General features: G+C 42.2%; 1 protein-coding gene across 1 annotated transcript in view; it reads left to right on the forward strand.

Moving 5' to 3' along the window:
- The first annotated feature begins 14 nt into the window (after positions 1-14).
- The window catches only part of RTF1 (RTF1 homolog, Paf1/RNA polymerase II complex component), a 29,246-nt gene continuing 11,959 nt past the window's right edge, over positions 15-17,301 (forward strand). The window contains exons 1-5 of the mRNA XM_074909561.1: positions 15-227; positions 2,941-3,051; positions 12,029-12,176; positions 13,496-13,700; positions 15,814-15,928. Of these exons, the coding sequence (XP_074765662.1) occupies positions 15-227; positions 2,941-3,051; positions 12,029-12,176; positions 13,496-13,700; positions 15,814-15,928 (792 nt within the window). The remainder of the gene's footprint in view (positions 228-2,940; positions 3,052-12,028; positions 12,177-13,495; positions 13,701-15,813; positions 15,929-17,301) is intronic.

Here is a 17,301-nt window from a genome sequence, read left to right on the forward strand (position 1 = left end):
CCAGCACGGTACGCATGCGCGGTGCCCTTTGTGTCCCGCTCGGGCGGGCGGCGCGGGGCAGGCCGGGCCGCTGTGAGCGCCGCGCCGCCGCCGCCGCCGCCGTCGGCGCCGGGGCGGGGAAGGGGGTGGGAAAAAAAGCCGGCTCCGCCATGGTGAAGAAGCGGAAAGGCCGCGTCCTTATCGACTCCGATACTGAGGATAGCGGTAGCGAGGAGAACCTAGATCAGGTGCGAGGGGGAGGCCCGGCCCGGACGCGGGGCCTGGGATCTCCGGCCCGCTCAGGGCTCAAGCGCCGCCATCCCTCCCTCGTTCCCTCACTCCCGCCCGGGGGTTGCGCGCCACCGCCGCTCTCCTCAGCGCGGTGCGGGCCCTCGCGGCCTCGGTGGAGAGAGCCCGCTCCCCTCCGGCGGGTCCCCGGCCCGCCCCTGGCAGGCGGCCCGCCTTGGCGGGTTTCGGGGGCTCTGTGCAGCGGGCCCGGTGCTCGCAGGAGGGCGGCGCTCGGAGGGGCGATGCTCCCGGGGCGGCTTGGCCCTGAGGAGGGGGCGACCGAGGCCCGGCTACCCGCGGCCCTCACCCCTCGGGCAGCGGGGAGAGAGGCCCAAAGGGCCGGGCAACTTTTCAGCGCTGCTTTCGCACGCCGGGAGAGCAGCGTGTCAGGTCCCTGCCTCCCGCCGGCCCGGTGAGCCCCTCGGGGCAGGCGGGCTCCCGGCGAGGGGGGGGGGGGGGGGGCGTTAATACGTGTTTAATGCTCCCTCCTCAGTATTAGCAGATTTGCTGGGGGAGCTCTTGATAGGAAACTGCATGGAGTTGGGAGCCTGTAGCTGTAACAAGGGGAAGTATTTAATGTCACGGCATCTCCTGGGATTGGAAATGCGATGTCTGGTGTCAGTTTAACGGTCTTAGGGCTGCAGAGGGGCGTCTTCCTCTTTGGAGGGGGCTGCTTTCAAAGCCTTAACCTTTTCGGTGTAGCAGGTGTTGATGATGTGATTCAAATGATAAATAAAGACATTATAGGTGAAGTGTCTTACAGCTGGCTTGTTCCGGGGAGAAGTTTGGCTGGCTAAATATGCTGAAGCCTAAATGTCTGATGTAATTTATGTGCTGGACCTTAAGGATTTTTAATATAGAAGCTGTTGCTATGTTGCAATACAAAGCCTTCCCAAACACTCAAAAATAGTTTTGCGGCTTGAAGCTTCAAAAAAAAAAAAAAATCAAATCGGAGGCTCTGTTAGACAAATATACGAGAGCAGAGCTTGCCCTGATGTTGTTGATCTTGCGTGCCTCTAGAGTCTTTAGAGCTGCCAACATCTTGCCACTAGTATGTTAGTTTGGTGGTTTCTTCAGTGCTTGAAAATAGGAGTTGGACTAGTTCTAGCCTAGATCAGGCAATCAGAATGATGGCGGTAGGAATAACCGCCTGGTTCTGCATCTGTTCCATCGTTCACTGGAAGCATGCATCTGCAGCTGTACCTGACTAGTAGGTGCTTCCTCCGCTGAGCTGTTTGTAGCAACTGTAACAGCAGGGATATGGATGTGCAAGGATGAAGATTAGCTAGCAGGGAGGCAATATTTTTGTGGTCTGATTTAAGGATGAGAGTATACTGAGTGAAGCCCCCATAGGTTAAACGTTTGACAGCTTCCCTTGGCAATCTAGGCTTCTTGAATCAAAGGAGTAGGAGCCTTCCTAATAAATACAGTATCATGGAAAACAGAACAAGGGTAGAAAGAAAGAAGGAAAATTGCTTGGAATAAAAGTAGTAAATATGACAAGATATCATCCAGGGCCTTAATCTGGGTTGGAGGACTACTTAGAGACAGTTGTGACAGAGAAGTTCTAGAAAAGACTTTCACAAACATTCAGGAGATTCCTGAAAAGAATGGCTAATTGTACAAATGTGCTCTGTTGATGTTGCATGCCTTCTTCAGAGAAAGGTTTGTCAAATGCCATTACTAATGGAAAGTTTCTTTGTTGATAAGTAGGCTAAGCCATTACTTTCTGCAGTGTTTATGTTCTTATTTGAGGTACTAAATTGTAATCCATTGGCTGTGGAAATAATCTTCCAGTTGTGAAACTACCGCAAACCAATCTAGTATTGACTGCCCAAAACTGCAGAAGTTGGTGTGACTGGATTTCTACTCACACCTAAGTTTCATCAGCCCCAGAGCAATGTTTTCAGAAATAAATTATGTGTCATGGACTACAAAGACAGTTGTGCAGCTTCCGAAATGTTTGTTTTGTACTACTGCTTCTGTCATCTGAACAAGCTGTGAACAGCAGATGATGAGATTATTTGTGAGAGCCATTCAGTTCTTTGTGCTGGTGTGTGTTGCCTTTGAAAGTGCTTCCTTTGGAGGGGAACAGCTCTACTTAGTTTCGAAGACTTTGAGCTTGATGCCTGCTCTGTGTCTGTCCAAAGCTTTAAGTGTATTCTGTGGTGTATAGGGACAGTGAAAAGGAATTGAACAGGCTAACTGAATATTATCAGCCATGACATTGTGGTGATGCCTGAAGTATTTCTCTTTTAAAGTGTAAAATTGCAAACATCTCTTTTGTTTAGAGGAAGGAGCTGCTCTCTAGTGGTGTTTGGCTTTTTGGGTAAATGCTACATAATGTAGTTAGGATGCTTTTGAATTATTACCCAATCCAGATAAAACAGACCTGGACGTGACTCTGAAAGTAGTTTGTCTTATGTCATTTATGCCAAGAAAGCAGTGGTAGTAGTAGTTGCTGCTTATAGCTTCAGAATCCTTTTGTAGTATCCAGATGTATTAAATTTTTGTGTGTGTATGTTTTTATGAAATGTACACTCTGTTCCTTAGTGGGGATAATCATGTTACTGGGATGTGCTCAAATATCACAGAGAAGGTGCATATGCACTGACCTGGATTGGTAAAACTGATTACAACATTTTAAAATAATTGTGTGGTTTTTCACTCCAGGAGCTCTTGTCGTTGGCCAAACGGAAACGCAGTGACTCTGAAGAAAAGGAGCCTCCGGTGAGCAAACCTACAGCATCTTCAGACTCTGAGACGTCAGACAGTGACGATGAGGTGAGTTTGTCATGTTATCAGTGAAATTACTGTGGGTTATTTGTCTGTCTGTACCTAAGCAGTGCCAGTGTATTTATCATACAGTATATTTAGCCTGCTGACTTCATAAAGCGGGACTGGCTGTCAGCAGGACTGAGGGAGACCCATTAAGCCCAGAGGATATGTACTCAGAAATACATTTTTTGTTTGTTTGTTTTAATTGATAGGCTCTGAATTGTAACTGTACACAAAATAGTCTGTCTGTAGAAAATATGACTGCCTGCTTAATCCCATGTTCATATGGGATCTGAATGGTCTGGTGATCTGCCTGCTTAAAACTAGTGTTTTTCCTGTGTAATGCCTGTGGTTGGAGTGATAGTGAAGCTACTAAAGCTGGACTCTGAATTAAGGGTGAGAGATTTTTCAGCTTTAGAAGAGAGCTTCCTTCCTCAGAGAAGAAAATAGTGGTACGATTTTGCAGGTGGTAAAACTCTTCTATTTAGCTGCTTCGATTCTCCAGGACCTCTGCTGTGAACTAGCTTGTCTGGACATTAGAACGTGCAGTAGAGTGTGTTTTTATTAACATTTTTGAAGTGAGGCAAGGAAGTGTTTAGTGTTACTTTGTTCTAGAGTTTTGTCAATTTGTTGTGTAGCAGTGCTTATCTGCTGGATCTGTTTTTATTACTTGTTCTCAGTACTACGTTCTAGAGCTGGTTAAAAGTCTCTGCTTTCATCTATAAGTGAAAATTGAAATAGAATTATTACAACAGAGGAACTGACAAACAGGTCATGCAGGTATTTGAATAAAAACACTTTCTTGAAGGCTTACAAGTGTCTTTTGCAAGCTTTCCGCACAATATAGTGAGGTTGTTTATTCCATCTATTCTTAAAAATTTAACAGCCTTGTGGGGTCGATTTTTTTTCTGAAACTACAGGAAGGATTATTCATTTTGACAATTTAAAGACTAATAGGGTAGGCCAGTGATAAACTGTTAACCATTTGGTAGTGTAGCAGGGTTCTTCCGATAAGTGTAAAGAAAGTCTGGTTTCATTTTCTTAGGCATTTTTAAATAAATATGCTTGGAACTCTGTTTCGATCGATCCTTTTTTTTTAAAAAAAAAAAAAAAGATAAAGACTCTTGTATCTAATACATGGTTAAGATACAAGGAGAGAGAAAACTCTGAATGAACTAGATATATTAGATTTGTTATTGGGTGACCACTCAGTCTGTCACCGTGTGTGTTCTGATCTGTTGGCACACAGCGTATTTACTTTAAGCTGTGTGGAGACCAGCTTGTCTGGAAAAGTAGACTTAGGTGCGGAGAGCATGTCAATGACAAAGCCTTCTGATCTGTGTTTATCTCTGAAAACTGAGAGAATAAATAATATGCTTCAAATTATATTTTTTAGCTTGTGTAACTAACTACACCTAAGGTCTGCCTTTGCATTATGTGTGGAATATGAAATGTATTTCTTCACGAATTTGCACAGACCTTGCAGATACAGTAGTATCTCTGTGGCACTGTGTGCATTTGATACTCTTTCTAATCTGTGTATCATTTCTAATTGATATTCTGTTCTTTCTGACCTCCATGCAGCAAGAGGAAAAGATTTAGAGAAGAGGTAATTAGGACACTTGCTTCTATTCCTGTGCCTGAAATATGCATTCTGAACTGCTGCTTGTCACAGCAGGGTGAGACAGGCTGGGTTATAACAGTTCTGCTTCTGCCAGTCATCTAGCTGTGTGCATCCCTAGGCTTGACTACACTACTCCTGCTGAACAACTTTGGTTTTAATTAGTGTTCTTGTGGATGGTTTGAAGTTTGCTCAACCTTGGGGGTTGGGAGAGGGGGTCTAAAAGTTGAAATCGTCTTACTGGTCTTCCTGCAAGATGAGGACCTTGAGGCAAAGGCATGGAAATTGTTGCCCTGGGCAAATGTACTTAATCACAGCCATGTGCTTCCACCAAGGTTTTGTAGTGTGCACATATATTGTAGTTCCTGGCAAGCTCTAAACGTTCCAGGATTGTCACCGTGTTGCATGTACAGGAAAGGAGCCTAAATCTCTGCTTCAGAGGCTAATGCTGCATTCTGTGTTTTTTAAAGGGAGGAAAGTTTGTGGGGCATAGGGGAGAGAAAGTGCATTTTTAGAATTATAGAATAACATCCTGTACAAATCATGCCACATCTATACAGTGGTGTCCAAGGGATTTCAATAGATCTTTAATGTTGTATTTTGTGTGTCTTGGTGGGAATGCGCTTCTGTGAATGCTCTTGGCCACACCAGGTGTTCATGGTGCAGATGCTGTGTTCTGTAACACTTTAAGGACCTGCGTGTACTGAATCGAATTACCTAGCTAAGGGACTGAAGGTGAGTTGCAGGCGGTGAAATAGAGGGATGCTCTGAACCCTCTTCTGGTGGGTCTGTGGAACGTGCATGGCTGAAGTGACTGAACTGTTGTTCAGAGAACTGACAAATAGTGACTGCAGGGCTTTGCAATAGGAAGTACTGCCTTTGCAAAGAGATACACTTTGCTGGAAGCAGTTGTAGAGGCAGACAGTTCCTATATCTGTGGAGCACCGTGTGGCTGTGACTACTCAAGAGCTCAGCATCCCAAACTGTTAGCTTGCTGTATGTAAACGGTTTGGTGTTAGCCAGGTTACAGCTGAGGCGACTGCTAGAGGTTTATGTGTCCACGAGGTACCCTCGTCGCTTATTTAAAGGCGTTGTGCGGATGGTGTTCCTCAGTTGCAGGAGGCTAATTCTGGGTTCTTGCTCTTTGTTTTATCCTGGCATCACTGCTTACAGGAAGAGAATGCTTTCTGTTGTGTGGTGAAGCCTGGATGACTTCTGCAACAACTTCACTAACATCAGTGTAGATTAGGCAAAAGCCACGATGTTCTAGGAGCTCCCGTTTGTTTCTCTTGGAAGGTTTGTCGTTAGCAGTGCTGGTGTAAGTCTCTGCATCCTCCTGTGCTCATTTGAATGTTGTGAGGGGTTCGGTTGTGCCTTTTCACAGCTCCAGGGTGATGGCAGAAGATACTGCCAGACAAGACAAGTTATACTGTGAATGCTTGGTACTAGTCTGGAGTTTAGTGAGGAATATCCATTTATGCCTTTACTTGCAAATGTGCAGATTCAGTAGGGAACTGCATAGCTGATGATCTTGTCAAGAATGATGGGACAGAGGTGGCGGTGAGCAGTGGTCATGCAGCTGGTGGGGAAATCACTCTCAAATAACAGTTAGCCTAGGAGACTTTATGCCCCTATTATGAAAAAAGGACTTGAAAGTTTGGATCTACTTACTGCGCTTCAAGTTAGAGCACTCTGGTATACTACAGATTAGCAGAAAACTGCATGTGTTCCTTCTGGTTTGGGGGTGTCTTTTGTGGATTTGTAGAGATTACAGTGCTAAATGTCATCTTTTCCTGTGTGCTCCTATTTCATAATAATGCTTAATTAGACCTTCAAGAATGAGTGGGTTCTCCAGTCCTGTGAGGCCTTTGCCATACATTTTTTCAAATTTAGGAAATTTGAAATAGGCTGTCCTTTAATCTTCTTATACACAGCCTTATCGGCTGTGTGTGCTTTGTGACTTCGACTTTTCTTGGAGACACTTTCCTTCAGCTGTTAGTGGGTGCAATAGTAAAGCTTTCCTTAAGGAAGAGAGGTGCTCTTACTTTTCCCACCCCAAACAAAGTGCAAGTGCAAATCTGAATAGTGCGGGGGAATTGTATGGAAGCTGGCATGTCCGGAGAAGTACTGACAAAATAGGTATAAAATTTGGTCTGTAAGTAGCTGTTTTAAATTGCAAACCAGATGGGGATAACTTCCGGGGACTTGATTTATGTAGTATGAGAGTATGCAGGAGCTCTGAAGGTGAGCAGGTGACTCCAAAGATAGATTTGTGGAGGTACTGGAATTGAATATTGTGATTTTTTTATTTAATTTTATTTTCACTGAATTAACTTTTCCTTTGTACCCAGAGAGCAGTTTTTGCTGAGAACAATCCAATCATAAGGCACTAATATCCAGAGAAGTCGCTAAGCCCTTGTTAGTCCAGATGATGCTTGCTGGCTGGTGATGCTAGAGCCGTGGAAGGCACTTGTTGACCAAGTTTTTTATGGCTGTTGCCATCTCCAGCTGTTTGGCCCAGGCTTCCTAAATAAAACACTGCAGGTATTCACAGCCAGTAGCATCCCCAAGTTTGGGGGTTATGAGAGTGCTGCTTCATTGGCATTTCCTATCTACCGTGTTGGTGTTGTCACTCAGCAGTTCTTGTCGTTTTTCAGTACATGGACCCCTTGAAATGCTTCTAGAGCAAATGTTAATCTGCAGTTTAAATTGAATTTGAACCTACTGTAGACAGACTTTTTTTTTACTCCTCGTTACCTTTATGAGCTCCTTTTAGCAGTAATCGGACAATAAGGGTGGATTAGGTGTCTGGTGATATTTTGGCCTGTGAAGCTTTCTTTCAGCCAGTTCCTGGCAAAGCCTCTTCTGTGGCTTTGGAAGTTATTTCCTTTATTTGATTATCTCCTTTCCATTTTGGTGTTGACACCCGGAGTCTCCTCTTTATGTCTGAAATGGTCCGTTAAGTTTTCTAAGTACTGGGCTGTTGTCATTGTGAAGGTGTTTGAGGCCCTGAGAATGAAAAGTAACAAGAGCTTTTTATTTACTGTTTAGTTTTAACAGTAGTCATAGAGAGCGTTTTCCTCCTTGTAGCTCTTGGAGCGCTGTCTCCAGAGTTCTCTCAGTTTTGAGAAACCTTGAAGACAGTAAATGCTGCCTTATCTTCATATCTGTGCTGCCAGCTGTTGTCTTCAGACAGGCTGAAACTGCAGCTTGGTGACTTGCTTCAAGGACTGCCTTTTGTTTTCCCTGTATGAATGGAGGAGAGTGGATGAAAGTTTGTAAAGTGGGCTAATGTTATGTACCTTGGTGCTCTTAAGCTGTCATGTTGTCATGGTGTGTAAGTTTATCTGGCCTAGGAAAGGAACCCATTAGTAAGGGACCTGTTTTGCTTTGATGTTGTGGCTTGTAATTTGCCTTTTGCTTATAAAAGCCATACCCGGGACCGGGGTGGGGGGGAAGGATATGGCAATGACAGGCTGGTAATCTTGGTTGTGCATCTGTCAGGTTTGTAACAAAACAAAAAAAACCACCTAAAAAACAAAAACAAAACAAACAAAAAAAACGAAACCAAAACAAAACCACGACAGTCAGGGGGAATATGTATTTGCAAAATAAAATCTCCGTGGATAATGTGTTTAGGTACTGTGTGAATAGAAGAAAATGGCAACTATCTGAGCAGTGGGGGTAAAACAGTTCTTCTGCGTTCTCCACTCTCAGCTCACTTATCTTTCTTCTCCTGACACCCCCCTTGATCTCATTTCATCTTCCTAGTGGAAATATGGTCAAGGTTTGCTGAGCTATAAATTACTTTCTTCAATCATTTTGTGTAGTTGCTTTTGTAAGAGCTGACTTCTAAATCTGGCTAATTTCTAATGTGCTTTTTTTTTCTTTTGTTATTGGCAGTCCATTCTGGGTCCTGTGGCTTAACTTGGACTTCTTAGAATCATAGAAACATTTTAGGTTGGAAAGCACCTTTACAATCACTGAATCCAACCGTTTCTTGGGGGAAATATGCAAGCTATTAGCACTATGAACCTTAAAAGCAAGAGAAAAAATTGAGATGCTCTTCTGGTTGCTACTTATGAACGAACCATAAAGCTCTGTTGTTCAGTAGTACTAAACAATAAGCAGAAAGCCATGTTGCAGCACACTTCTGCATGGGTTTAGTAACTTGCTGTGTCTGGAACCATGGAGGGTTCCAGATGGTGGCCGCGGCCACAGCAGTGAATAGAGGGGCTGTTTAGGGGAGGCGTTACAGTCATGGAAAGCATGTGAGAAGCATTGACTGGCTTTGCCTGACTGGAACACAGAAGAGAGAACCTGGAGAAGCTGTAACAGAGGACTGATTTTGAAAAATACGGTTATTGTTTGCCGTTTGAGATGCACGGAGTTAAGGGAAACGCAGTGAACAAATGCTTCTGACTCTGTGCATTTTTACTCAATGTTATGTGCAAACATGTTGCCTTTCTGATCTCCGCTGGTGACCTAGAGTGTGAGGAAGGGGCTCAAGACATTTGGATTGCAGGTTGCCATGCAGCTCATGGCTTTCCAGGATTGTCTTCCCCACCCTCACCCCAGATCTGCTAATTTCTAAGAAACTCCACGTTGGCTAGTCTCTCTCTGAACAATACAGAGTGCTCATTCAGTGTCCAAACGACGACGACTGATGGTTCCTGAGCCTGCAGAGGATTCTCTGAGTCTAAAAGAGCCTGGCATTGACTACATCATGGGTTTGAGGATTTACTTGTTCTTAAGACTTGCTCGAACCATTGTCTTGTCCTGTAGAGGTACCAGGAATGACCAGGCATTCGTGAGAGATTGGGGTAGCTGAATAACCCCTGAAGCACCTGAATTGGATGAGGAGGAATTTGGCTTTGTGACAGCACTGAAACTGGGAAGTGACAACCAGTTATTGGAACTTAAAAGACATAGAGGTCACTTGCATAAACAAAAATTTACGGTTGGACTAGATGTTCTCCAGGGTCCTTTCCAACCTAGATGATTCTGTGATTCTGTGAAAAACAAGATGAAGTGTATTCTCCAGGGTGAAATAAAAAACCAAAGCAAAATTTTGTAGATAAGGGCAGATTTTTATTACTTCTTTTATTCAAGAGGTTGTCACATGGTTTTTCTCTTCAGTCCCATCTTCCTGGACCCAAGGTCTCTCCACAATTCCATTTGTGAGTCAAAGGCTGAGAACACTGATCCACAACACGTGTATCTACAGCTATTAAACATTTTATTAACCACTGAAGTCCCACTGTTTTTATCTGATCTCAGCTTCTCTCATCTCAGCATGACCTCTCAGGGTCTTGATAGAAGTGTGGTGCGTATTATGGCTTTCTCTGTGCTATACAGCATGCTGATGCAAGGTGTAATTCGGTGTTGGACTGTTGAAAAGAGGTAGCACAGCTCTGGGAAGGAAGCGCCTCTGCATTCCTGGTTCAGAGGGCTCTGGTCTTCCCTGCTAAATGCTCAGTTCCACTTTCTCACTGTTGTGTTTTCACTGCTATGCTGGCAGAAGGCGAGCTCTTGAGCGAATGACAAAAATAGACTTTTCTGTAAAAGGAGATGCTTCCTTAAGGTTTGAGCAGATTCAGGTGGAGTACCGACTTGTTCTTAACTGATTTACGTGGGCATAGTTAACGACGAATATTATTAGGCAGCAGTATTGTAACAAGCCAATAAAGGCCTGAGTACGAGCTCGGGCTGATATAAAGCCAGATTCTTCCTGTGGATTTTCTCACCTGTCCTATGGACCGTAACAGACTGGGGGAACTACATAGGGCAGGCATTGCAGTCAGAAGTTCACCACTATGTAGCTTTACTTTTATATCAGAAAGCAAAACCTCTGCCTGGCCTTGGACAGATAATTTTGAATGCACAACTGATGCTTAAATATGGTAATGTAGCAGTTGGTACAAGGCTGGATGTGAGAATAACCAAAACCTAGGGAATTCTAAAGATATTAGTTAGAAGCTACTACCTGATCTACTACTCAGTCGAGTTTCATTTAAAGTATTTCAACACCAGGGTTCACTGAAGATGGTGCCTAATCAGGCAGAAGTCGGCATCAAATTTGATGGAATGATTACTGCCTGCAGAGTTGTACTTGATTCATCTCCCAGCAAGGAGTGAATGGGTGAGAAGCCTGAAGTTTGTGTGCATCTGAGGTCAAATCTAAAGATTTTTTTTTTCCAGTTAAGAGTAGTTTTGAGTGCAAGATCTCAGTTATGCAGAAGAGTATTTGCTCATTTGATTTAGTAATGTACTTTTTAATATACCGTATGCTTGAACAGATGGTGAATTGCATGAATGATGAGAGTAATATACAGGTATGAAGAGGGTAACAGTCTAAATATATATATATTTAGAAAGAAACTCATATCCCTGAAGATCTTGTGCCTGGAGAATTTCTAGGAGAGGTACTAAAGTGCAAAATATTGTACAGCTTTAATATAATACACAGGGAATCCTTACCAGTTCTGTTCTGTTCTGGCTTTGTCCAGGGAGTTGTGACAATGCAAAAATTCTATTAAGAAGTCAGAGTGGAAGGTAAATACTAGTCCTTCTCCTGGGACTTCAGGATTTAAAGTTGCTACCCACATGTGTGTGGTGGTATAAGTCCTGTATGTGGAAATTGCAGTCTAAGTTAACTGAAGATATGATATTAAGAGAAAAGTAAAATTAAGGCTTGGTATTTGATTATTTTTTTTTTCCTTCTTTTTTTTCCTGACTTGTGTGATTCTGATTTGGTTCCCACTTACATACAGAGATGCAGGTGGTGGCACTACTGTCTATGAGTGAGTGTAGTATTGTTTTGTTTCATGAAAATACAGATGCTGTGTACTCTTAGTAAAACTGAGATTTTTGGAAAGACTGTCATGTATAATTGGTGTGCCTTCATGACATCTCAAATCTGCTCTTGAATAAACTAGTTTTGGAAATACATCTAATAGTAGTAAACTGAAGCTAATCTTTACAAATGCAGTTGGATACATTTAAAATTGTTTTCCTAGGAAAATGTTTTCAGTACCTCTTTTCTCCTGGCAGATACTGCGGACTCTGAAGCCTTCATTGTTTTTAAAAGGAGTGTCCTACCAACTGTTGGCTTGCCCTAATAATAGATTTTTTTTTTTTAAAAAAAAAAAAAAAGAAACCCAAACCCAAAAAACCTTGTCAAATGCTTTTGTTTAAGTTTCCTATTTGTTGCCTTTTTTTTTTTTTTTTACCTTGTATGCTTGATGCATTGCTGTCAGGTATTGGACTGTTTCTCAGTCATTTTTACTCCAGTGCTTTGGGGGAGGTAGAAGAGAGTGATGTTCATGTTTCGTGATCCTTTTCTTGGTTCTTTCTTTGCAGTGGACTGTTGGAGGTTCTAAAAACAAGAAAAAGGGAAAAACGGGTAAGGCGGAGAAGAAAGGAGCCATGAAGAAACAGACAAACAAAGCTGCCTCTTCAGGCAGCTCAGATAAAGACAGCTCGGCTGAGAGCTCGGCACCTGAAGAGGGTAAGATGACACATGTGCATCTACTTACAGTGTAATTCCAAGTGAAGTGACCCCTTTATGCACACTGCAAAGTAATGTTAAATGGTGATGTTAAAGACTACCTTCAAAGAGTTTTCTTTGTGTTACCGATAGTCTGGATGACCCTTAAACTTGCTCTGTCTTGAAGTGCATATAATTCACTATAGCATTGCGGTAAGCATTCCATCACAGCCGCAACACTACACTAAATACTGTTTCAACTGAAGAAATTATGACACGTTTCACTATTTGACTTTCTCCTGGAAAAGTCTGTTCTTCCTTCTAGCATGTCCCATCTGTAGTGTGGGTAGCATTTTCTTTTATTTTCATTGATGTATTTTCCCTTCCTGAACTTCTCGTGATGACAAAGGGAGAGGCGTATAGTGTTGCGTGATGCAAATAGGAGCTTATCTTGCATGTATTTGATCTGAATTGGAGTTCTTGCACATTTATACTGACATGGCAAAAGAAAAATCATTACTATAACTTTGTCAGAGTTTTTTTACATGAATATTGAATCTGTTCCAATGCCGGGCAAATGTCCTGTGTTCGTTCTTGTTTTCATCATGCCCATGAAGGTTGGCAGGTTGTTGCAGTTGTGATTTCAGTTGATACTAAAAAAGTTAAGAAAGAATATGAAGTAGCCTACAATTTTAAGTATATCAAACACTGCGGAGACAGACCAAAGCATGAAGAGACTGAACCTGTATATATCAGTGCTTACAAATCAAGGGTTTCCACAGTATAAGCTGGAAGTTTCCAGAAATACTGAGACCAGAATGAAAGTGAAAGAAAGAATCCTAATGTCTGCTTTTGTAATTCAGTGTAATGTAGTTGATTAGGTGAGATAATCGAAGCACTTGGACTTGGATCAAGTTTAAAGGTGTTGTTACCCAATTATTGGGAAGCCAGCTGTTCCCTGAGCCCATGCATAACTGGAAGGGTTTGTCACAGTCATGGAGCTAGCATCACGGCCTTGCCAGTCCTGAGGGTAGTGTGTTTCAACTCTGTCTTGTGATGTAACAATTCATAGCGTTGCAGTCTTCAAATGACAAATTTTGGTTCTTAAGTTGCTATAATGAGGAGTATTTGTGGTAGTTGATAGTGGCGTTTGGTGTGTGCATGTGCACACTTACGAAGTGGTGGATGTGTATAAGCAACTTCTCAGGGACATAAGCATGTTACCAAGTATAGTGGAAGTGGAGTGTAAATTAATTTTTCATATCCTTTGCTAGCATGCTATAATGATGTGGTTGGGCTTTGCCCCAGCTGAATCTCACTGCCTTGCATTTTTATTTTAGGAGAGGTCTCTGACTCAGAAAGCAACAGCTCCTCATCTAGCTCAGATTCAGATTCTTCATCTGAAGATGAGGAATTCCATGATGGCTATGGAGAAGATCTGATGGGAGATGAAGAAGACCGAGCTCGACTGGAACAAATGACAGAGAAGGAGAGAGAGCAGGAGCTGTTTAACCGGATAGAGAAGAGAGAAGTGCTAAAGAGAAGGTGAATTTTATATCTGTATGGAGACTATGGTCTGTGCTCTGATGTTTGGGGTCCAAGCATTCAGCACTATAAAGTGAATTAAGCTTCACTGTAGATTTTTTTGCATAAACTGTCCTTGTAGCTAGTTGAGAAGCACACAGCAGGAATTCTGCATGTTCTTGTAAAAGTCAGTTTCTGAAAGTTTCTCAGGTGTTGAATACTCACGGTTCTGTCAGCTACCATTGTAGCCCTGTTACTGCTTTGCACACTAGGAGCCAAACAATCAGACAGACTGCTTTCTCTTCTGTCTTTTCTGTATTAGTTGTCACACGCTGATACTTTGAAAAAAGGTGTATAAAGTGTATATGAGCTTCTGGAATTTTTCAGAAAACAATGGCGAAACACAGAGCAGTGTTAGGGTTGCCTCTATATGGGTGTGAAGCTGGTTGGGGCCCTAACAGGAGAGAGATTGAAATAATGAGGAGTGGTGTTGGATATATAATTTTCAAGGGATCATTTGTGGATTTGTACCTTAGGTGTTGTGGCTTTGTTTGCTTGTACTGGTAACACTTGTCCTATCAGGTAGCTTCCAATCGTACTAAAGGTATTTTTCTTCCCATGTTTCTAACAGAAAAGATTTGGCATGTGTGGGGCAGGTTTTCTCCAGTTTCTCCCCTCTTCAGTGACTTCTTTCTTTTCTCGATGAGAAATTTCTCTAGAGGACTGACATCTGTTGAGTAAATCATGTCAATACAAGCTGCTGTCAGACTGTCCACTTGTCCAAGCCATGGTTAGAGTGCTGCTTGTCTGTCTGTGGATTTAACACCACTTTCAGTGTCTTATCTAGTTTGCTGTTCTCCTCAAAGGGATCAGAATGAGTGAAGGATTGGATTTAGATCGGGTAGAAGGACACCATATTTCTTAATTTCATTCACTGGTCCATGGTAACTGAAAGTCTGTCTTTTAAAATGAACACTGAGGAATACTTGATACAAACAAGCTAAACAATCTAAGCTTGAGTTACTGATTTAATCTTAAACAAGTTTGTCCTGTTCTGTGTAAAGGAATTGGCAGGTAGCACTAAGGGGGTGGTGGCAGGGGGTGGGTAGTTATTTAACTTTATGGTAAGATGAATCTTTCAAAATGCTGTTTAGCTCTTTGTACGTTGTACATCGTGCTGTGAATCCATTGGGATTACGGCAGGCATTGCATGCGATACAGTGCCTGTCCCCTGTGCGTGACACTCCATTTTAAAGGCATAAAGGGCAGCAAGCTCATCTGGCACTTCAGTTTGTTGTCCACAAAATCCAGGTGTAAAGGAGTCAAGGAGAATGGACTGTGTAATATGCATGTGGATCTTACGTTTTGAATTTCGGTTACTGGAAGTTAAATTTTTTTTTTCCTTGTATTTGTCCATATGTGCACTTCACTAAAGCAATTACCAGTCCATGGTGCAATGGAGTCTCAGCGACAGACAAGTTCCAGCAAAATCACTACTCTTCTGAATACAGTGGCTGAAAATAAGATTTCAGGGTGATATATATCGTGAAAGTAGAAATGGAAGTACCTATACTGGACTGCAGAAACTGCCTGAGTCTGATTGGAATGTAGCTGCTGAAGGAGGACTCCCTGTGTTGTCTTTGCAGTCGTTCCTATACAGACTGGTGCCAGTAGAAAGGTGGAGTTTGAGCATGAAAAAGTTAACATGATAGTGGCTTTAAAGAACCAAGTTTTTAGCTGTTGAGATTCAAATGATGTGAAATAGCCACTTGTTTTTAGATTTGGAGACAGCATGCAATGGTCACTACACTGGCAAAGATGAAGATGGATTAAGGACAGATTTCTGGGGAGTAGCCATTACTATGTGGTCTCCTCAGCCCTTTAGGTTAGCTGCCTGTAAGTCTGCAGTTTTCTCTGCTCAGCTTTTCTTCACCTTTTTATTTTTTGGCGAAGGGAGGGGATGGAAATGGGTGACAGGATAATATTAAAGGGTTCTTCATCTGGGACAAGCATTGGAAGTGTTCCTTACAGCCTACTAACAGCTTAAGCTCTGATAGCATCCAAAAGGTACTTTGCGCACTCGGAGAGAGAGGATTCTTTCATACATTCTTTTTCTTTCAATATCTGCTACTAGATTTGAAATCAAGAAGAAACTAAAAACAGCAAAAAAGAAAGAAAAGAAAGAGAAAAAGAAAAAGCAAGAGGAAGAGCAGGAGAAGAAAAAACTCACACAGATCCAGGAATCCCAGGTAGGAAATAACTGACCTTGGTAACAAACCGTTTTCCCTTGGCAATAGGAGATGGAATGCTGCCTCTCTGTGCCCCTAATGTTTTCCCTTAATGTCAACAGCGTGGTAAGCAGGTCAGAATTTAGTTCATTTATATGCTCAAGCTATCTTTAGCCTTTCCAGTTCATTTAAAGGAATTAACATCTTTGGCCTGCTGAGGGGTGCACTGATAACTCCTTTTAATGAAAAATGCAGTTGCTGTGATAGACCTCCCATATGAGAACAGGAGAGCAACCTTTTGCAATTCCTTTAGCCAAACTTCCGTCATTCAGTCTGAAAGATTAGATACGTAGTCTTTCTCACAAGTGAAAGTTTGAGAGAGCAGGCCAGAAACTGCTCAGCTGTTGTCTTAATTGTTTTGCATGCACATACTGTGGAAAGAATGCTTGGTTTCTAGTGGTAGGGGTGTCAAGGAAAAGCTTGGATGCTAGGAGGAGCAGAAGTAGTTCCATAGTTTTTCCACCTCCAGCAGAAAGAGGATGATAGCTGGTTTTGTGGTGAGGCCTCTGTAACTGAACTGTAGTTTCAAATGGCTAAATTGGCTGTAGTTTCAGATTATTAAGATCCTGGCCTTAACTATTTATAGAGTCTGGGTAGATGGGCTCCCAGAATGGAATGGGATTCATCTTGCCTAACTTCAGCCATCTAAGAACTACTTGATTGTTTGTACTTGTTGCCTTTGTCTTTGTGCAGTGGAGGAGGGTATCTCCAGCTGGCAATTCATGCCATGTTATTTTCTGGTGAAACAGATGTTGAACACTTAAATTAGGTTAGATGACTTTTCCCTTAGGCACATATTAAGTGGAGTGAATCTCATCTCCCTACCCCTCTCAACTCCGTATGTGTATACTTATATAGTTCATATATATAGTACATAATGTGTAGACACATATACATATATGCATATATAAAATGATCTTGTGCAGAGTTCTTTTACAGTGCCTTCCAGAAACTACTTTGACTTACTTCAAATGAGTGTCTCTTATGCTTATTATAGAAGCTGCTTTCTGTGCTACCTGGTATTCCAGATAGACCTGTTAGAAACAGAAAATGTTAGAAGACTTACACATTTTAAGATCTGGATCCATATTGCAGACTTTACACACAATTTATTTGTGCTTTAAGTATTTTTTGATATAACTTTTCTCTTTGCTACTGAATGAGAGCAAGTCCCTTGATTTGGCCTTGCAAAAGAAGCAAATGAGAAGAATATTAATTGCATTTTTTCCTCATTACTTAGTTGCAGAATTACTTCCAGCTTATTTCTCTAGTCTTTTTTTAATTTCAAGGAAGAGTTTTGAGACTAAAACTTGGTGGCAGAAATGTTGAAATGT

Source organism: Athene noctua, chromosome 6, assembly GCF_965140245.1.
Source record: "Athene noctua chromosome 6, bAthNoc1.hap1.1, whole genome shotgun sequence".
NCBI classification, from domain to species: Eukaryota; Metazoa; Chordata; class Aves; order Strigiformes; family Strigidae; genus Athene; species Athene noctua.